This window comes from Glandiceps talaboti, chromosome 19, assembly GCF_964340395.1.
Source record: "Glandiceps talaboti chromosome 19, keGlaTala1.1, whole genome shotgun sequence".
Taxonomy (NCBI): Eukaryota; Metazoa; Hemichordata; class Enteropneusta; family Spengelidae; genus Glandiceps; species Glandiceps talaboti.
In genome coordinates this window covers 10527419-10550829 of record NC_135567.1, presented here as the reverse complement: position 1 = coordinate 10550829, position 23411 = coordinate 10527419, and the positions used below count along the sequence as shown (strand labels likewise).

At 35.6% G+C, this 23411-nt stretch overlaps 1 protein-coding gene across 1 annotated transcript in view; it reads right to left on the bottom strand.

Annotated features, from left to right (window-relative positions):
• LOC144450218 (endoplasmic reticulum aminopeptidase 2-like) overlaps positions 1 to 22856 on the bottom strand; it is a 48938-nt gene extending 26082 nt beyond the window's left edge. Inside the window, exon 1 of the mRNA XM_078140809.1 lies at positions 22161 to 22856. Coding sequence (XP_077996935.1) covers positions 22161 to 22852 — 692 coding nt within the window. The 5' untranslated portion in view covers positions 22853 to 22856. The remainder of the gene's footprint in view (positions 1 to 22160) is intronic.
• Positions 22857 to 23411: the final 555 nt, after the last annotated feature.

Here is a 23411-nt window from a genome sequence, read left to right as displayed (position 1 = left end):
AACTAGTCTTATTTTATAATTGTATATATACTGATCGGAGAATTTTAATTCTGTATTACGAAATGTCATGTCGTTTTATCAGCATGGTCAGAGGTGAACACCGCTCTCACACTACTGACGAGAAAGTCGGTGTAAACTTTTACATATATAAGTCCATCGTACGTGAGAATGAAAGTCTGTAACTTTTGGGATCATCGTTACCAAATGAAAATTTCTCCTCTGAGTCACAAAAAAACTTCTGAAACAATTACTAAATTTTCGCTTACAAAAAAATGAGCATGGTTAGTCTGATAGTGGTATACAATGTTCTGTGTTATGCCCAGCCCAATGGTCTAGCACAGTCACCTACCCAACAGCCCAGTCCAACAGTCCAAGCCAATAGGGAACTTGCAATCCACACTGAGCATGCTCAGATACAAAGGACTATGGGATTATCTGTGGTTATCGTAATACCTAATCTGGAGCTACTGATAAAATAAACCTCTCACAATGGTCAGGGTGACTATGAATTGATTATTTGTGGTTACAAACAATGTATCAATATTGTTCATAATACTAATTGATTAGCATTTGTTATCATATTTCCCATGATGCAACATTCAACATGGTGGGTTTGCAAGTTCCCTATAGTCCAGTCCAACAGGCCAGCCCAAGACTCACCCAGCCCAGGTTCTGGATATGCCCATATCTTAATTAATATTACAGTGAAATTGTGTTATTTAATCAATTTTACTACTTGTTAATATTATAATAAATAAATAGATAAATTACGTGGATTTTCATACCAATTATGTTAACCAAACAGTTACTTCAATAATTACATGATGTACCAGAGATTACATTGCACTAGTGTATGCACATACTAATGATATTTTCACCGCAGTGCAATACTGAAAACATTATCGCATACCTGCATGCAAATGATATGAAGTTGAAGACTCCATTGTTCGCTACACACAAAATCGTGTGATCGCACTGTATGATTTTTTTTGGAAATTTGCCATTTCAGATAAACATTATGTAATAATTACAGAAACCCATGCCATGTGAGTTCAAGTGTGGGTATTCAGAGGTATTTGCACTCGTGCTTGCAGTGTTTTCTGCTGCACTTTCACTCACTACGCTCATGAAAGTACAGGCGTAGAGAATACTGCAAGTACTCATGCAAATACCCCAAGTACGCCACACTTGCACTCACACATTCAAGGGTTCTGTTATATCATTTCTATTATTGATCAATTTCAATTCGATCAATTAATACTAATAATAGTACATAAATCATTAATCACCAATTTTGTACTTAATTACATTTTTTTGTAACATAATTGGTATGAAAATTAACGTAATTTATATTATGTAACCTCAATTATAACTCATATTGCAAATAATAATAATAATAATCTTTATTTATACTGGATAGTTCTTTAAGCATTTAAACACTTGTCTCCCAAGAAGTCCAGTGAGGGCCATCCCTCATGGGTTCAGTGTTAATGCAGGAGGAAACCGGAGAACTGGGGAAAACCTGCGTTGTTCGGTAGAGTCAAACTGAACGACACTCTTCTTACTTACAGCATGGTAAATTTATTCGAACCCTGAACGGGGTTCAAACCCCGACCGCAGTGGCAAGTGCAAGTGGTTTAACCACTTGGCCACCGACAACCCTTATGTAAAGAAACATGAGATGACAGGAATGTGGAATTTTGTTGGATTTATATTTAAGATCTACACATAAAGAATCTAAAACACCTACAACAAAAATAATAAAACCGGAAATAAAATCTTGCCTGGCTGGACAAAAAACTAACTAACATTGTAACTGTTACAATTTCCACTCCTCTCATTCTCGTCCTCTTTGTGTTCCAAGGGTATCGACAAAGACCGTTGCCCAGCAATCTATCTCTCACATCAGCCGTACATCATGGAACAAACTTCCTTTCAATCGCTGTCACTCCAAGTCTCTAACATCCTTCCGTTGCTCTCTCTTGAGACGTACATGAATCTGTTTAAACATTAGTCTCAGCCTTCTTCAATCACCTAGTATCCAGTGTCTATGACTCCACTCTTTCTCTTTGTCATACAGTACTTTTACCCATTTACTTCTTTGCCTCTAGAGGTTGCTTACAGAGATTACTATTACTATAGGTGCCTTACAAATCTCCTTTGTTATTAGCACCAGTGTGCCCTCTTAGCCAATTTGATGCGCCACTGACACACACAATTTCTAGTGATGCACCAAATTTTGGTGTTCCCCTATCTCTACTATGTGGTGATTGTACCCTCTTAGCCAATTTGATGCGCCGCTGATGCACACAATTTCTAGTGATGCACCAAAATTTGGTGTTCCCCTATCTCTTACCATGTGGTGGGTCTAGTGTGCCCTCTAAGCGAATTTGACGTGCCACTGACACACACAAATTCTAGTGACGCACCAAAATTTGGTGTTCCCCTATCTCTTACTATGTGGTCAGTGTGCCCTCTAAGCCAATTTGATGCACCACTGACGCACACAAATTCTAGTGACGCACCAAAATTTGGTGTTCCCCTATCTCTTACTATGTGGTGGGTCCAGTGTGCCTTCTTAGCCAATTTGACGTACCACTGACACACACAATTTCTAGTGACGCACCAACATTTGGTATTCCCCTATCTCTTACTATGTGGTCAGTGTGCCCTCTAAGCCAATTTGATGTGCCACTAACACACACAATTTCTAGTGACGCACTAGAATTTGGTGTTCCCCTATCTCTTACTATGTGGTGGGTTCAGTATGCCCTCTAAGCTACTGTCTTTGCCATGGTAATGTGTGGCTACATCACTGGATCTGCTGTGTTTGAATTACAAGTATGAGCCAAAACGCTCAAGGTAAGTTGCCGATTTTTTGTTATATTACTGCCAATGGTATAATGATTTTTATTCCCAAATATTTTCTTCATTCAGCTGGAAAATACTCATGACCTAAGGGTTGTCACTGCTCACCTAGTGGCTCGTAGTGATAAGGGCCCCTTAGGTCACTCATATTTTCCCTCGCTGAATGAAGAAAAATATTGGAGAATAACATCTAAATATACCATGTTCACTAGATGAAAATAAATTGCTGTTTACATGGTAACAGATGGACTATTGTCGTCATGGATACAAGCATGCCTAACAGTACGTAATATTATCATTACTAGGTGGAAATGATAATAGACGATGATACTGTCAATTTACCTACACTGTATTTAAATGTTTGACATATGCTAAAAATAAAAGTGGTCATATGAATGAAAATTGATCAGTGTTCTTCTTACTATAGAGAAAGCAAGGTACAAACAGATTTTTCAAGTAGAAAAACCATCGTGATAAATTGTTTTATAACTTAAAAATCCAAAATAAATACCCAATCTTCAGCTATATGGCCAATTTACTATTTTCAAATCTGTTTTATGTTTTATAGTACATTACGACAACATCTCTCATCTCTTTGCACACATGTATGATCATCTTGGGTTAAGTGGCACAACTTTATTCTCTTTTTTATGTTTTTTAAATTTTAAGTTAAAATACTTAAATAAAACCACATTCCCGTATATTGCTAATGTCTATGCATGTTTTCTATAACATTACAATTGTCTTCTGGCATTGTTAGAACAGTTAATTGCATAGTAGGGATTTCCTCAACATTTTTTGATACGTAAAATAAATTACGTCATCAGATTGTTTATGAGTTACTGTGCAATATATATCTTGATATCTGGTTTGAGTTCAGTCACTTGAAAGGTGCTGATCACAATTTTTATCGTCAATTGCAATTTGTGGTTATGTGTGCTTCAGTATAAAGTACAATACTGCGATATGAGTACCTTTTGAGTACCTTTTAAATATGTAGCAAAAACTTCGCCCAAATATGTATAAACTGAGGTTTGTGGCTTTTTTATACGTCAGCTGTCCTATGCCCAGTGTACCAATTACAAAATCTTGTAGGATTAGATCTCTCATCATTTAATATGAACGACAACGCTGTTAATATTTCTGAATCTGTTTTATGTTTTACACTAAGTTACAACTACATCTCTCGTATTTGCACATGTACAATGATCATCTTGGGTTCTAATATGTCTCTGCTATGCCTCATGTACAAATGACTAAACCTGTACGATAAGAAATCTCATCATTTAATATGAACGACAACGCTGTTAATATTTCCGAATCTGTTTTATGTTTTATACTATATTACAACTACATCTCTCGTATTTGCACATGTACAATGATCATCTTGGGTTCTAATACGTCTGTGCTATGCTTCATGTACAAATGACTAAACCTGCTAGATAAGAAATTTCATCATTTAGCATATAAAACGACAAAGCTTGGATTAATATTTTCATGTGTGTTGTACATAATATCTAGTAGGAAATGGAATCTTAGCGTATGTATGATAACATATTGAGTATCTCTTTCAATACGCAGTAGTTCTCACCACCTGTGTCTTTTTTTCAACATTATTAATAAATCTCAACATTTGATGAAAACAGTCTTCTCTCTTTAATCTCAAAATCCTGTATCTGCGGCAGGAGCTCTTCAGAGAACAGGCGCATTATAAATTCACTTTATTATCATATCCAGGGTTTGAAATTAACATTTTTCTTTGGTAGTCCTAGTGGGCTACTGGTTTCAAAAAATGGTAGTCCAAGGATTGTGACCAATAGTCCTATATTCTTGAGTGTGCTACCAGCTGCAAATTATGGTAGCCCCCGTGACAAGAACTGGTAGTCTGTCAGGGTTCGTACACTCAAAGCAAAACAAAATTCCAGGACTTTCCAGGGGTTTTTCATCAGTTTTCCAGGGGTATTCATATTGATTTTGGCCATTTTCCAGGGGTGTTGACACTAAAGTATATTTTTTGAATGACACCTAATTGTCTGATGTGGACGAGAAAAATCAGCAACAGTTCCCATAATATGTCACAAAACATTTTAAAGGCAATCGACACTATGCAAGATATTGGTTTCAAAACCACGTTTACACGCTAAGATTAACGGAGAAACCTCTGTCCCTAAGTAGCCGTTTCGTCAAGCTAGTGCATTGATCGTGTAAGATTGAGTCACAGCATTCGTCAGTCTAATTCAGACATATCCAGAAAAATAAATCAAAAACTAAAGTTTGTCCTCATTATTGTTTGGTTTGATGTAACTAGATTTATAAGCCGCCTAAAATAATTTTTTTCTTCAAAATTTTGAATAAAAACGTCATTTACGTAACGAAATTTCGAGCTATGAATAACTGAATACATTCATCGCTTGCGTCTCGATGTTTATGTACTGATGCCACGAGTTGCGGAACATCGCGATTTCAACTCAACTTGACCATTGACGAATGTTACTGTACCGGCGACAACATAAAACAGTAGTTTATTCTTTCAGAACATGTAACACAAATACCCATTTATCGACAAAATAAAAGTCACAACCGTACTTCCACAACCCGGAAATTCAACTGCACTTCCCTAGGCCCTAACCCTAGCTTGTAGTATCAGTCGACTCGTGCGCCGAACTTGTAACAATTTCTAATCGAGGTTGATGATGCTTTGATACTCGCTACAGTGTTACGATAATCTTGTTAACAGACCTACTGTACATGTTACCCCGGCCGGGACTGTTACAATATCATGTCCCTGAAATGACGACTGGGAGATGTACGGAGTAGCAATATATGCAAGATCGAAAGAAACACTGCGGCGCCCATTCAACTAATACGCACGGTCTGTGGGGCAAAGTGTCTCGTGGAACGATCGCTTGACTGTCTGGGTTCAATCGGCGTGAATTTTGATTCATCACCCAGCGTGGCGAAAGACTTTGAAAATATTTTCGCGATTTCACATTTATGAGATTCAGAATCATATGAATGGGTGGCTCGAGCACGGACATTACCAGGGTTTTCCAGGGGTAGGGCGCATTTTTCCAGGGTTTTCCAGGGTTTTCCAGGGAGGGTTTGAAATTCCAGGGTTTTCCAGGGTTTTCCAGGACCGTGCGAACCCTGTCTGTGGACACAGGACTACTATTAATTTCGAGCCATTGGTAGTCTGTGGACATGGGACTACTGTTAATTTTGAGCCCTGAATAATGAATTACATTCTGCTCATTACAAATAACCTTGTTTACTCCATATTTCAATTTACTTCATATTTCAATTTTCATATTTCAATTTTCATATTTCAATTTTCCAATCTGGTTACAGTTTCTGTTCTTAATGTTCTACTACAATACACAGTGAATGAACAAAGCCTCTAGAGGTTACGACATTGCATTATATTACATACATGTGCAATTTCCTGTCACACACCGTAAGAAATGATCACTTAACTTTCCATGTGGTGGTTCATAAAAAAAACCTAATTTTTAATCACTTTGACATATTACAAAAAAATTGTCGTGTTTTCTGCATTTTGTGATTTGTATTGTGTGCACGACATGTTTTCTACAAGGTTTTTATTTTACATTTTACATTGAAACTAAGGCCTAATAAAAAAAAATGTGTGGTTCCGATTACACTCAATTTTAGAATAGGTAGGTAGATGAGGATTTGTTATTTATTTTGGATTTTTAATTTATAAAACAATTTTATCATGGCTTCCTACTTGAAAAATCGATGTGAAACAACACTGACTAAGTCTGTGTTTGTAACTCAATACATTGCAAAAAAACAAAAAATGTGTAAAAATGTTTGTTATTGTATGTACAATAACAAACTTCATTAATTCTTTCAGTAAAATGAATTAACCATCTTGGGCCTTCATTCTTTAAATAAACTGTATTAACCATCTAGGGCCTGAACCAGTAAAGTGTATTAACCATCTAGGGCCTCCATTCATAAAATAAACTGTATTAATCATCTAGGGCCTGAACTAACCAGTAAAAGTGTATTAACCATCTAGGGCCTTACTTGATTAACCTGTTAATTAGACACTATGTCCCAACCTGACAGTAGAGATATCAATTACCATGGAGTTAAATTTTCATTTCCGCTGTTTACAAACTTTAATTATCATTTCAAATTAATTGAGTAATAACACATCCGTCAAACACTAAAGAACGGAGAAATAATTGACTTTTTTTGCTTGATAAGTAATAAAATATGGTAAAAGTCTTGAGAATAAATGTTCATGAACTCTGGCTTTATAGTATCAAATGAAAATATCTACTCACACATACATTATAACATTCAGATATGTTCAGGTGTTAACCTAACATTTCTGTATCTCGCCAATATTTCCTTTGAAAAAGAATATTTATTCGAAACGTCGGATTTTACATCTATTTATATTTATACGGGCTGATTTATAAGTTCCAAATGCATTTCTTTCTACTCACATATATATGCATATTCTGTTTACAGCACTTACGATATACTGCAAAACCTAGATATTTTTGGCAAATTTTGCTACTACAAATTTTTGCGATTTTTGGGGGGCTTTACCAACATAGTACATGTACTTCTCAAAGACTAATTTTTACTAATATTATCAATTACCAGACTGGTACATTGTGTTCATGTACAAGAAGGCATTTTAGTCACTACTTATTATTGCATTATTTTTGAATTCCTGTGAAATTAGCAAAAATAAGTCTTCAACAAAAATTTCCAGATATACTGTTACAGTATTTCATTCAAACTCTCAATGGAATGTATCGTACATGCTCTGCCGTAAACTGTTCAATATGATGGGGCAAAGGACCCTCCTATGTCCTACTGTGTTTATTGTGTTTCTGATATTGTTAGTCTAGAGTTGAAAAATGTCTATTTTTGTGTCAAAAGCGTAATGTCCCATGAGTGAAACACCAAGTCTACATCATTTTAGCTGTAATGTCCCATGAGTGAAACACCAAGCCTACATCATTTTAGCTGTAATGTCCCATGAGTGAAACACCAAGCCTACACCATTTTAGCTGTAATGTCCAATGAGTAAAACACCAAGCCAACATCATTTTAGCTGTAATGTCCCATGAGTGAAACACCAAGCCTACATCATTTTAGCTGTAATGTCCCATGAGTGAAACACCAAGCCTACACCATTTTAGCTGTAATGTCCCATGAGTGAAACACCAAGCCTACATCATTTTAGCTGTAATGTCCCATGAGTGAAACACCAAGCCTACATCAGTTTAACTGTAATGTCCCATGAGTAAAACACCAAGCTTACATCATTTTAGCTGTAATGTCCCATGAGTGAAACACCAAGCCTACATCATTTTAGCTGTAATGTCCCATGAGTGAAACACCAAGCCTACATCATTTTAGCTGTAATGTCCCATGAGTGAAACACCAAGCCTACATCATTTTAGCTGTAATGTCCCATGAGTGAAACACCAAGCCTACATCATTTTAGCTGTAATGTCCCATGAGTGAAACACCATGCCTACACCATTTTAGCTGTAATGTCCCATGAGTGAAACACCAAGCCTACATCATTTTAGCTGTAATATCCCATGAGTGAAACACCAAACCTACATCATTTTAGCTGTAATACATGTCCCTGTGTGATGTGATGCAGTGTACCCCCACCCCCACCCCAACTTACCCCATTTAAAATCATTCAAGTTTTCAGAAGACCCATTGTAGACCAAAATACATCAAAATGTCAACTAGTGAATTAGCTGGAGGAAATTTTGAGGGCCCAGAAATTTCGAACTCGTAGAGAATTTATCATGTGGTTCCTTCCAGGACCCCATTTTAGACCAAACAAAAATTGAAAATTGTGTAAAGTAGACCCCATTTTAGATTCCTTATCTCAAAAAATACAGTATCCATTTTAGACCAAAAGGGCAAAAAAAAACCCAACCCAAAGGGCAGCATATATCAATATACACACCAGGGGTATATTAAAGCCGGAATACCCCACCCCCGGGCTTGATGTACCACTGACTGGAACACATGGCAATTTCCTCTATTATTAACAAGTATTGTGGACCATTGAGAAGACTTCCATGAGTAGACAGATTTAAAAAGCTATTAAATAATTGTTTTATTATCTGAGATAAATTACCAATTAAACTGATTAGACAGTCCAATTATCTCTATGGCAACCATTACATGTCAACAAATATACACTCTTATTAACGAGCTATTGTGTACTGAAATTGACATTACATGTAGGTAAGATTGGAGCCTGTCAGTACCTGCAGCAATATCATCTTATCTCATAGAGGGTCAAAATAAAACAAGAAGGTTGACTTATTCTCAGTACCTGCAGCAATATCATCTTATCTCATAGAGGGTCAAAATAAAACAAGAAGGTTGACTTATTCTCAGTACCTGCAGCAATATCATCTTATCTCATAGAGGGTCAAAATAAAACAAGAAGGTTGACTTATTCTCAGTACCTGCAGCAATATCATCTTATCTCATAGAGGGTCAAAATAAAACAAGAAGGTTGACTTATTCTCAGTACCTGCAGCAATATCATCTTATCTCATAGAGGGTCAAAATAAAACAAGAAGGTTGACTTATTCTCAGTACCTGCAGCAATATCATCTTATCTCATAGAGGGTCAAAATAAAACAAGAAGGTTGACTTATTCTCAGTACCTGCAGCAATATCATCTTATCTCATAGAGGGTCAAAATAAAACAAGAAGGTTGACTTATTCTCAGTACCTGCAGCAATATCATCTTATCTCATAGAGGGTCAAAATAAAACAAGAAGGTTGACTTATTCTCAGTACCTGCAGCAATATCATCTTATCTCATACTAGAGGGTCAAAGTAGAACAAGAAGGTTGACTTATTCTCAGTACCTGCAGCAATATCATTTTATCTCATACTAGAGGGTCAAAGTAGAACAAGAAGGTTGACTTATTCTCAGTACCTGCAGCAATATCATCTTATCTCATGCTAGAGGGTCAAAATAAAACAAGAAGGTTGACTTATTCTCAGTACCTGCAGCAATATCATCTTATCTCATGCTAGAGGGTCAAAATAGAACAAGAAGGTTGACTTATTCTCAGTACCTGCAGCAATATCATCTTATCTCATGCTAGAGGGTCAAAATAAAACAAGAAGGTTGACTTATTCTCAGTACCTGTAATAGCATTTTACCTCATGCTAGAGGGTCAAAATAGAACAAGAAGGTTGACTTATTCTCAGTACCTGTAATAGCATTTTATCTCATGCTAGGGGGTCAAAATAGAACAAGAAGGTCGACTTATTCTCAGTACCTGTAATAGCATTTTACCTCATGCTAGAGGGTCAAAGTAGAACAAGAAGGTTGACTTATTCTCAGTACCTGTAATAGCATTTTACCTCATGCTAGAGGGTCAAAGTAGAACACGAAGGTTGACTTATTCTCAGTACCTGTAATAGCATTTTAACTCATGCTAGAGGGTCAAAATAGAACAAGAAGGTTGACTTATTCTCAGTACCTGTAATAGCATTTTATCTTGTGCTAGAGGGTCAAAATAGAACAAGAAGGTTGACTTATTCTCAGTACCTGTAATAGCATTTTATCTTGTGCTAGAGGGTCAAAATAGAACAAGAAGGTTGACTTATTCTCAGTACCTGTAATATCATTTTACCTCATGCTAGGGGGTCAAAATAGAACAAGAAGGTTGACTTATTCTCAGTACCTGTAATACCATTTTACCTCATACTAGAGGGTCAAAATAGAACAAGAAGGTTGACTTATTCTCAGTACCTGTAATAGCATTTTACCTCATGCTAGAGGGTCAAAGTAGAACAAGAAGGTTGACTTATTCTCAGTACCTGTAATAGCATTTTACCTCATGCTAGAGGGTCAAAGTAGAACAAGAAGGTTGACTTATTCTCAGTACCTGTAATAGCATTTTAACTCATGCTAGAGGGTCAAAGTAGAACAAGAAGGTTGACTTATTCTCAGTACCTGTAATAGCATTTTATCTTGTGCTAGAGGGTCAAAATAGAACAAGAAGGTTGACTTATTCTCAGTACCTGTAATATCATTTTACCTCATGCTAGGGGGTCAAAATAGAACAAGAAGGTTGACTTATTCTCAGTACCTGTAATACCATTTTACCTCATACTAGAGGGTCAAAATAGAACAAGAAGGTTGACTTATTCTCAGTACCTGTAATATCATCTTATCTTGTGCTAGAGGGTCAAAATAGAACAAGAAGGTTGATTTATTCTCAGTACCTGTAATATCAAATTGTCAACGCACACCTACCTCTTTAAAAACACTGCCCCCACCCCACCCACCAACAATGCCAAACCAATTAATCAATTATCAATTATTATCAAAATTATATCAACATGATAAATTAGTTTACTTATTACAAATAAGTGCAACACAAGGACGAAAACATCTGTGTACATTTTCACAGGCAAATAATATTATACCATGTATAAGTCATATCTGAACAAAAAATATGGGATTTATATCCTAGTGGTTTTAAAAACCCGGGTAAAGTAGAACTACATGTACATGGAATGCAAGTTTAGGTACAGGATTTATGAAAAAAATAGTTCTATAGTACCTTCTAGGTCTTCAAACTCGGAAAAAAACACTCCAACTGTTTGCTCAATTAATACACCCTAAATTTTCTGAAAACACACTTTCTTTCTCCTTGATAATGTCAGTTTGTTTATTCAACTGGCCACACTCTACTCCACTTTGTTACATGTCCATTATCTGGCTTTTATTTATGGTTCATAACAAAACACAATTTCTCATTTATCAAGTCAATTTGTTTAAACATCTGATTATACAAATCCTTTACTAACATAAAACTCAAATACTTCAGTTATGTACTTCACTTTTGTGATTTAATTTGGTATTTTTTTGTCAATATTCTCTTTTAGACTGTAATATTGGCATCAATTTGTTCGTAAATATATTTCCTTCTATTTCTGTCTAAAATTAGCTTTATATTCACAAAAAATTTTGGAAGAACAAAAATTTGTGATTAATTTAGGATTTTTTTGTCAACATCGTCTCTTTAGATGGTAGTGTTGACAGCAACATATTCATAAATATTTTTCCTATTATATTAATCTAAAATTAGCTCCAGATGTACGAAAAACTTAGAAGAACAAGAATTTGTGATCAAGTTTGAGGAAATTTGTTTTAATGTTGTCTCTTCAGGCTGTAATGTTGACATCAATTTGTACAGAAATAATTTTTCTATTTTTTCAGTCTAAAATTACCGTTATATATACAAACGCCTTTGAAGAAGAATTTATGATTAATTTTTCTAAATTTTTCTAAATTTTACATTAATTTGTTCATATTTTTCCTTTTATTCAAATGTAAAATTAGATGTATCAAAGTCGGTTGAACGAGAATTTGTGTTTTGTGTTTGTGATTTTTTGTCAACATCATCTTTTAGACTGTGACGTTGACATCAAGTTGTTCATAAATTTTTTTCAAAACTTGGTCTAAAATTATATGAAGAACTTAGATGAACAAATATCTAATTTTGTGATTTTGATTTTTTTTGTCAACTTTGTCTCATTTAGACTGTGATGTTGACAATACTTTGTGCTGATAAATATTTTTTCTACAAACCCAGTCTAAATATAAGTTCAAATGAACCAAAAAGTCAGACGAACAAGAATTAGTGATTTTTTGTTGATGTTCACTCATTTAGACTACAATCTGTTTAAAAATTTCATCAATGAAGACTTTTACTACTATTTTGGTCTAAATTTAAGTTAAGATGTACCAAAAAGTAAGATAAACAAAAAATTATGACATTATTTGTTATTTTTTCAACAATACTGTCTCTGACAGACTTTTAGACACAAAAATTGACAACACTTAGTACAAAAAGATTTTTCCTCCAAGTCTACTCTAAAATTAGATTCAGATTTACAACAAAGTAACAGACAATCAAGAATTTTACTGAAACTGAAAGTTTTGGCGGGAAAATTTGTGTTGTCAAATACTTAAAATTCTTACATACAATAATTAACTCAAAATAAACTTTCAATATTTGTCCTTCTTATCATAAATTGAATTCAAATAAATTGAAATTATTTACCTTAACTACTTCACAGAGATGAAAAGAGAAAACCATGATCTTCAATTTTGCGATACTGTTCTATTTTATTTCATATTTTTTCTTTCTTACTGATGTGATCTTTTGATATTAATTTTGTTAAAATTTCATAAATAAACATTAATTCTAATACTCTAGTCTAAAACCAAGTTTAAGTGAGCAAAATATTATTGAAAAAATGAAAAAAAATGATTATATCATTCTCCAATATATACTCAGTATTCATAACATAAGGGGCCTTGGCACTACTCATCGTCCACTCATAACAAGGCCCCTTAGGTCACTTAGTATGCTCCTAATAAATGAAGAAACATTGGGAATAATACTGTAAACCTAGAAATTTTCACTTAAGACTTATTTTCGCTGGAAAACAAAAAACACAAAACATACGTAGTGACTAAAACACCTTTTGTACATGAACACAATGTAACAATCTGGTAATTAGTGAAAAATTAGTCTTTGAGATCTTGTTGAAGGTTCTAAAATCATAAAATTTTGTCATAGTGAAAATATCTATTCTATGTTTACAGTATAGCAGGGCAGTGCAGTCTGCATGTTGACATAGTAAACAATTGTTTGCATTCTCCCTCATGTATGTATGTTAATCACTTTGTATGATCATACAGTTGTAAGTCCCAGAAAAGACAGATACTGTCAGTTCAAGTCAATAATTCAGAATTTATGTACTGTTTGCTTTATATAGTCAAGATATTTTGTGACATTAATTGGAACAAGTACCTGTAGAAATATATATATGCACTGAGACATTGCATGATAGAACGAGTAACACTGAAGTAAAGCACTTTCTCTATGTACTACACTCATTTATAGCATTCATATTACAATGAGTAACACTGAAGTAAAGCACTTTCTCAATGTACATGTAGTACACTCATTTATAGCATTGATATCAAGTGTAAAAGTATACTGTTTCAATTGGTTTATTTACAAGCCTATAGCATGTGGCCTTTCTCATGTGGTCAGTTAGCAAATGAAACAGTATACTTTTACACTTGATATGGATGCTATAAACGATTGTGGTACATACAGAAAATGCTTTACTTTGGTGTTATGGGTTGTACTTGATATGGATGCTATAAACGATTGTGGTACAGAAAATGCTTTACTTTGGTGTTATGGGTTGTACTTAATATGGATGCTATAAACAATTGTGGTACATACAGAAAACACTTTACTTTGGTGTTATGGGTTGTACTTGATATGGATGCTATAAACGATTGTGGTACATACAGAAAACACTTTACTTTGGTGTTATGGGTTGTACTTGATATGGATGCTATAAACGATTGTGGTACATACAGAAAACACTTTACTTTGGTGTTATGGGTTGTACTTGATATGGATGCTATAAACTATTGTGGTACATACAGAAAATGCTTTACTTTGGTGTTATGGGTTGTACTTGATATGGATGCTATAAACAATTGTGGTACATACTGAAAGCGTTTTACTTTGGTGTTATGGGTTGTACTTGATATGGATGCTATAAACGATTGTGGTACATACAGAAAACACTTTACTTTGGTGTTATGGGTTGTACTTGATATGGATGCTATAAACGATTGTGGTACATACAGAAAATGCTTTACTTTGGTGTTATGGGTTGTACTTGATATGGATGCTATAAATGATTGTGGTACATACAGAAAATGCTTTACTTTGGTGTTATGGGTTGTATTTGATATGGATGCTATAAATGATTGTGGTACATACAGAAAACACTTTACTTTGGTGTTATGGATTGTACTTAATATGGATGCTATAAACTATTGTGGTACATACAGAAAACACTTTACTTTGGTGTTATCGGTTGTACTTAATATGGATGCTATAAATGATTGTGGTACATACAGAAAACACTTTACTTTGGTGTTATGGGTTGTACTTGATATGGATGCTATTAACGATTGTGGTACATACAGAAAGCGTTTTACTTTGGTGTTATGGGTTGTACTTAATATGGATGCTATAAACGATTTTGGTACATACAGAAAGCGTTTTACTTTGGTGTTATGGGTTGTACTTGATATGGATGCTATAAACGATTGTGGTACATACAGAAAATGCTTTACTTTGGTGTTATGGGTTGTACTTGATATGGATGCTATAAACAATTGTGGTACATACAGAAAACACTTTACTTTGGTGTTATGGGTTGTACTTGATATGGATGCTATAAATGATTGTGGTACATACAGAAAACACTTTACTTTGGTGTTATGGGTTGTACTTGATATGGATGCTATAAATGATTGTGGTACATACAGAAAATGCTTTACTTTGGTGTTATGGGTTGTACTTGATATGGATGCTATAAACAATTGTGGTACATACAGAAAACACTTTACTTTGGTGTTATGGGTTGTACTTGATATGGATGCTATAAATGATTGTGGTACATACAGAAAACACTTTACTTTGGTGTTATGGGTTGTACTTAATATGGATGCTATAAACGATTTTGGTACATACAGAAAGCGTTTTACTTTGGTGTTATGGGTTGTACTTGATATGGATGCTATAAACGATTGTGGTACATACAGAAAATGCTTTACTTTGGTGTTATGGGTTGTACTTGATATGGATGCTATAAACAATTGTGGTACATACAGAAAATGCTTTACTTTGGTGTTATGGGTTGTACTTGATATGGATGCTATAAATGATTGTGGTACATACAGAAAACACTTTACTTTGGTGTTATGGGTTGTACTTGATATGGATGCTATAAACGATTGTGGTACATACAGAAAACACTTTACTTTGGTGTTATGGGTTGTACTTGATATGGATGCTATAAATGATTGTGGTACATACAGAAAACACTTTACTTTGGTGTTATGGGTTGTACTTGATATGGATGCTATAAACGATTGTGGTACATACAGAAAATGCTATACTTTGGTGTTATGGGTTGTACTTGATATGGATGCTATGAACGATTGTGGTACATAAAGAAAACACTTTATTCGTTAAAAGTAATAATACCTAAATATATTCTACATTTAGCTGATGACACCAATCATGTCAACATGTACAACACAAATTTACATAACAGCTGTTTTGATGGAATAAAAGACTATTTTTGGCATATTCATCAGTACAGTTTACAATACAATGTAAACATGTTTCAGAGTTGCAAGCACAGTGTCAGCCTGGTGTTCACTTTAGGCTGGTGTAGGTATAAATCCTTACACAAAGTTAGCATTAATACTAACAAATCTCCTACCGGTTGTACAAATGCACAGCACTGAGCTATCCTGAGGCTAGCATAATGCCAGTCTGATGGTATCCCAACATCAGCCTGCAGTGATGTTATCCCAATACCACATTTACCAGCCTAATGTAACCCAATACCAACCTGATGCTAACCCAATGCTAGCCTGATGCAAGCACAACGGTAGCATGACGCTACCCAGTGCCATCATGATGCTCATGTCATTGCTTCTGTCTAACTTTACACCTGTAGACTTGAAGGACATGCAAAATAGTGTAGCAGTGTTAGTCCTTCAAGACTACAGGTAGGCTACAGTTAGGATAGCTGAAATAGTGTAGTAGTGTTAGTCCTTCAAGTCTACAGGTAGGCTACAGTTAGGATAGCTGAAATAGTGTAGTAGTGTTAGTCCTTCAAGTCTACAGGTAGGCTACAGTTAGGATAGCTGAAATAGTGTAGTAGTGTTAGTCCTTCAAGTCTACAGGCAGGCTACAGTTAGGAGAGTGGAAATAGTGTAGCAGTGTTAGTCCTTCAAGTCTACAGGTAGGCTACAGTTAGGATAGCTGAAATAGTGTAGTAGTGTTAGTCCTTCAAGTCTACAGGTAGGCTACAGTTAGGATAGCTGAAATAGTGTAGTAGTGTTAGTCCTTCAAGTCTACAGGTAGGCTACAGTTAGGATAGCTGAAATAGTGTAGTAGTGTTAGTCCTTCAAGTCTACAGGTAGGCTACAGTTAGGATAGCTGCAGTGATATAGTGTAGTAGTGTTAGTCCTTCAAGTCTACAGGTAGGCTACAGTTAGGATAGCTGAAATTGTGTAGTAGTGTTAGTCCTTCAAGTCTACAGGTAGGCTACAGTTAGGATAGCTGAAATAGTGTAGTAATGTTAGTCCTTCAAGTCTACAGGTAGGCTACAGTTAGGATAGCTGAAATAGTGTAGTAATGTTAGTCCTTCAAGTCTACAGGTAGGCTACAGTTAGGATAGCTGAAATAGTGTAGTAATGTTAGTCCTTCAAGTCTACAGGTAGGCTACAGTTAGGATAGCAGAATAGTGTAGTATGTGATGGTCCTTCAAGTCTACAGGTAGACTACAGTTAGGATAGCTGAAATTGTGTAGTAGTGTTAGTCCTTCAAGTCTACAGGTAGACTACAGTTAGGATAGCTGAAATAGTGTAGTAATGTTAGTCCTTCAAGTCTACAGGTAGGCTACAGTTAGGATAGCTGAAATAGTGTAGTAGTGTTAGTCCTTCAAGAGTACAGGTAGGCTACAGTTAGGATAGGTGAAATAGTGTAGTAGTGTTAGTCCTTCAAGAGTACAGGTAGGCTACAGTTAGGATAGCTGAAATAGTGTAGTAGCGTTAGTCCTTCAAGTCTACAGGTAGGCTACAGTTAGGATAGCTGAAATAGTGTAGTAGTGTTAGTCCTTCAAGTCTACAGGTAGGCTACAGTTAGGATAGTGGAATAGTGTAGTAGTGTTAGTCCTTCAAGACTACAGGTAGGCTACAGTTAGGATAGTGGAATAGTGTAGTAGTGTTAGTACTTCAAGTCTACAGGTAGGCTACAGTTAGGATAGCTGAAATAGTGTAGTAATGTTAGTCCTTCAAGACTACAGGTAGGCTACAGTTAGGATAGCTGAAATAGTGTAGTACTATAGTAGTGTTAGTCCTTCAAGTTCAAGTCTACAGGTAGGCTACAGTTAGGATAGCTGAAATAGTGTAGTAGTGTTAGTCCTTCAAGTCTACAGGTAGGCTACAGTTAGGATAGCTGAAATAGTGTAGTAGTGTTAGTCCTTCAAGTCTACAGGTAGGCTACAGTTGGGATAGCGGAATAGTGTAGTAATGTTAGTCCTTCAAGTCTACAGGTAGGCTACAGTTGTTTTGTTGTTGCTAGATCCAATGAACTTCCATGTATTTATTTATTTTTGCCACCAACATATCTTTATCTCTTCATTTACATAAAATTGTATTTTTTGTTGTTATTGTGAAACTCGTACGTGCTAAACTTTGTCTTGATTATTTGCATGTCTGGTCCATGGACTTTGATTAGTTCCTTGGGAAATATTTCCATGGCCTTTTAAATAAGAACAGAAATGTTCATTCTGTTGCTTTCAAAGTTTGTGTATATATTTTTCTTCTCCGGTGGAATAAATTTTAAATTCAATTTCAATTTCAATATGTAGGTTGGTAGCTTACCTGACAAAGCTAATAATTGTTATGCAAATCATGTGAATAAATTATGCAAATGAGCCAGGCTGTCGGACCAATCCGTGGAGACCACTGTGATTCTACCATATGTATTCAGGCAAACTGACTCCTTTTAAAACTGGAGTCAAAAGACTTTTGAATGGAGCTAATATTAAGTTGTCCTGAGGGGTTATACACCGCTCTCAATTATTGATGTTGAAAGTGCATTTTTCAAGAAACGCTGGCTAAGTATGCGTGGGAAGAATGGCCATATGTTAACATTATTTACTTCATATACAGTGCTAGTGTACAGTATTGTTTTCTGACGGCAACCATTTGTTAATTTGTACCTCAATGCTAACCTAGGATTGTGTCGTGTCATGTCCCTCACCACCAGTGTGTCCTCTCTAAGCCAATTTGACGTGCCACTGATGCACACAATTTCTACTGTTGCACCAAACTTTGGTGTTCCTCTATCTCTTACTATGTGGTCAGTGTACCCTCTAAGCCGATTTGATGCACCACTGACACACACAATTTCTAGTGATACACCAAAATTTGGTGTTCCCATATCTCTTACTATGTGGTGAGTGTGCTCTCTAAGTCGATTTGATGTGCCACTGATGCACACAATTTCTAGTGAGGCATCAAAATTTTGTGTTCCCCTATCTCTTACTATGAGGTGAGTGTTGCCCTTTAAGCCAATTTGACGCACCACTGACGCACACCATTTCTAGTGACACACCAAAATTTGGTGTTCTCCTATCTCTAACTATGTGTTCACAAGAAATGGCAGTTTTTTCATTTTGACTCGGAGCAAAATTTGGCTACATTTTAACATTAGAAGCAAATGAACTACCAGGTACCTTTACAAAATACCTGAAGGTCAAGACGTACAGAGGCTCTCTGAATGATTTTGAAAGAAGGGAGCTGATTGGTCATAGAAACCTTTCAAGATTCTTGAGATTCAAACGAGATTTTCTATTACATAATTTCAGATGTGGGAAGGCGGTGATCACTCGGAACAAAACAAATGTCACAACACGATGGATAGAGGTAAATAAAACATCTAGCCGCTTTCACCACATCAGATTTTACTCAGATTGACTGACGACATCCTAAAACTAGTCTAGTTTCCTTTATCAATTACGATTACGATAATTACCTTGGGAAATGGAGTACTACAGATCAGAGTTGCTTTGGACTAATTTTTACCTTGAATAAGTTCAAACAGCAAAATATGGAATTTATACCCCAGTCATTCACCATCATGTGAAAAGTATCTCAAAAGTTGTGCTTGTAGTAAGAATCAAAAAAATTAAGAATTGCTGTTATTTTCTCTTTTCGTCTCCTAAAATTAACCTTGAGTAGGTATGATCATTATACCGGTTTATCTCCAGTCAGCTAGAAAATACTTGTTAACCTAAGGAGTTTTGTCACTGCAAGTCAAACAAGGCACCCTAAGTTACTTGTCTACGGAAAAAAATATTGGGGAATAATATATACACTGAAATGTGTATATATTTTTGAGACTGTTTAGTTAGAGCATAGTTTCAGTAATACATACTTTAAGTTTGGTAAGGAAACTCTTGACAGAATGACTGGGGAACTTACATGTAGGTAGATTTTACCTGCTTACCACCCTTAATTTAAAGTGGTCATATGCCATGGATGTCGGGATTTGATTTTTCAAGTAGGAAGCCATGATAAAATGGTTTGATTTTTTTAAATTTTATCATGGCTTACTACTTGAAAAATCAATGGAACAAAATATGCCAAGTCTGTGTTTTTGTAACTCAGTAAAAGATTAGTAAAGCTGTACAAATGTTTCTTATTGTATGTACATGTACAATAACAAACTTTTTGACATATTTTTTTCACCTTTTAAAATATATAGTGAATTTTCATCCAGATGGTCGCTTTAAAGTGGCCATATGGATAAGGATTGGGTGTTTATTTTAGATTTTTAATTTATAAAACAATTTTATCATGGCTTCCTATTTGAAAAATGAATGTGTAACAACGTTGACTAAGTCTGTGTTTGTAACTGAATACACTGCAAAAAGCTAAAGAATGTGTAAAAAGTTTGTTATATGTATTGTAGGCACATTTTGTACAATAACACAGATTTTACATTAATCTCCTGCAATTTATTGAGTTACAACCAAGTATTTGGTATATGTTGTTTCACATTGATTTTTCAAGTAGGAAGCCATGTTAAAAATTGATTTATAAATTAAAAATCCAAAATAAATACCCAATCCTCATCAATATGACAACTTTAGCAAAAATCACTGTAAATTGACAGAGATGACAGTGATATCACATACTTATACATCATACAGGTATAACTCTCAACGTATTATGTTTCAACTGATCTATTTTTATAGTTTGGATTACCAACATGTCACACACTCTGTCAATAATATATCGTATCATCTGTTGTTGTGAACCTTGTGTCTCTAACCCCGATATTTATGTGATGGGACTAAGGGACAATCGCACAAAATCGCACGAGCGCAATAAACAAACTTTGCTCGTTTAGAACAAACCCTTCCCCCTTCCCCTAAATGAACATTCACAAGTGTGACATCATACGTTTATATATGATGGAAACCATGATGAAAACTGTCGCAGTCACACTACTATGATTGGTGTAATGTAAAAACGTGATGGTAGACACTCTTAATACTGCCAGAAATCCACCACTGTTAATCATGTTAAACCTAATAACAAAATTGTGTGGTCCTGATTACACTCAAATTTTAGAATAGGTAGGGTAGGTAGATTTAAAAAAAAAATTTAATATTTTTTTTTTCATGTGTGAGTGTCTAGTTCAAATTTTCCATTGTTTTCCAAATGGTGTATGTGTTATTTATTTCTTCCTATCAGATGTACAGCCATTACAGATTGGAAGAACAACTTTACATTGTCTTTTTAAAGTTGATGTCAGTTTCCGCATTCACTATTTCTCATGAGATTTCACAATTGTTGCGATTTTACTATTTTTTCTCAAATACGTTTAAAAAATTTAGGGTCGGCATTGAAAAAATAGGTGGGGTTGGGTAACCGGTAACAAACAAAAAGTGCTTTACTTCAGTGTTACTCGTAATATGAATGCTATAAACGAGTGTAGCACATAGAGAAAGTGCTTTACTTTAGTGTTACTTGTTGTACATGCAGTTAATTAAACAACCATATGGTTCATTTTTCCTTTTGAAAATGTAGTTCAGCCAAGGTGCTTAATTGAGTGTAACTGTAAGTTACGTTGTTTCAGTATTCAATGTACGTTAAGCCGTTACTACACACAACACTTCACATGGGTGTTGTTTTGAATTTACGTGCTCTAGCCTACTGTTGGTAATATGCAAGTTTGCCACGTACAATATTTTTGAAAAATAAACAATAAAAACCATGCAAACAAGTTCTCAACACCAAATCGCACACATTGCATGAAGTAGCGTTCGCTTTCAAGTGTACGAGACGATTATTCACTGACGAATTATGCAAATTTATCTTCGCTGTGTATCTATCGTCTGCAACGTGACACTGTCAGCGAATATTGATTTGGTTTTCTCTTACTGCCGAGCTTTGATTTTTTTGAATTCTGATAAATTTGTATTTGTTCAAAGATAAAGCGCGCTGGACTGGGAAACAGCGGCCATAAATTACAATATCAATGCGATTGTCACAGTCTGTGTTTATTTGCTGTTGTAGATACAATGTACTCATTACGTACCTGTCTTCGCCTGCGGCGGTCTTGTATCGACTCTTGTAAAATCCGTTCAGCCCCTCAGAAAGTTTCCCTTCGAAATGTAAGGTCAGTATGTACCGTTCACCTACAGACAATTTCTGTGCGAGTGCGATGTACAGCATTTCAAATTTATCGTTCAGTGTTGTCTTTGTGACGCTTATTTTAGACACAACGGTATCTCTTTTCGTAACAGCTGGCCGCACTTCAGGTATACCCGACAAACTTAGAGATTTCATGTGTAGAAAAAGTGACTGTGTTTCTGTTTTTGCTAGTACCTGGATATTGACATGTCCTGTGTAGTCTTCGGTGGTTAGGTTTGGGTGTAAAACTATCTCGTATGATTCGGGTTCAACTGTTTGTGGAAGACGAATGTCATCGTGGGGAAAGTTTGCCCTTGGAACGACGGCAAATACTATGGCGAGGATCACGATCGCAGTAACAACAAGTGCTATTACGATTCCAGTTGTCTGCTTTGAGAACGATTTTGGAGGAGCGGCAGAATCGGGTCCGAGTCGTTCGTATGTTGAAGACTTCGGCGTAGCGCCTTTAGAAAGGCTGTCTTCATCACCCATGTCCAACTCGTGAAATGGTTCCTCTTCGCTGTCTGATGACCCAATGGGGAAATCTCTTGATTCGGCGAGTTCTTGTGTTATTTTATGGTAGGCAGCGTCAGCCATTATAAATATATACACACCTAATGAATAAAGATGAAGGTGAAAGGTCATACACCATCCAATCACAGATACCATACTGTCACGACCCTTGTCTCCGAGCCGCTGCCTGCATTCCTATCCGTAAAGTCTCGAGATATTGTTTTTGTAATACACCCTTTTAATAAAACTTGATTATGCATTCTAAAACTTGTACATCGTGACTTTTTTAGAGAGAGATAGTTGCAATAACTGTAGCGTCTTGCTGCGGTTTTGAGGGTTTTTTCGTCTGTTTTGGTGACTTTTTAAGTTTTAGTTTTTAACCCGCACCTAAGGTGCTTCTAATTCTAAAGGTGCGGGTTAAACACTAAAACTTAAAAAGTCACCAAAACAGACGAAAAAACCCTCAAAATCGCAACAAGACGCTACAATTATTGCAGCTAAGAGAGAGAGAGAGAGAGAGAGAGAGAGAGAGAGAGAGAGAGAGAGAGAGAGAGAGAGAGAGAGAGAGAGAGAGAGAGAGAGAGAGAGAGAGAGAGAGAGAGAGAGAGAGAGAGAGAGAGAGAGAGAGAGAGAGAGAGAGAGA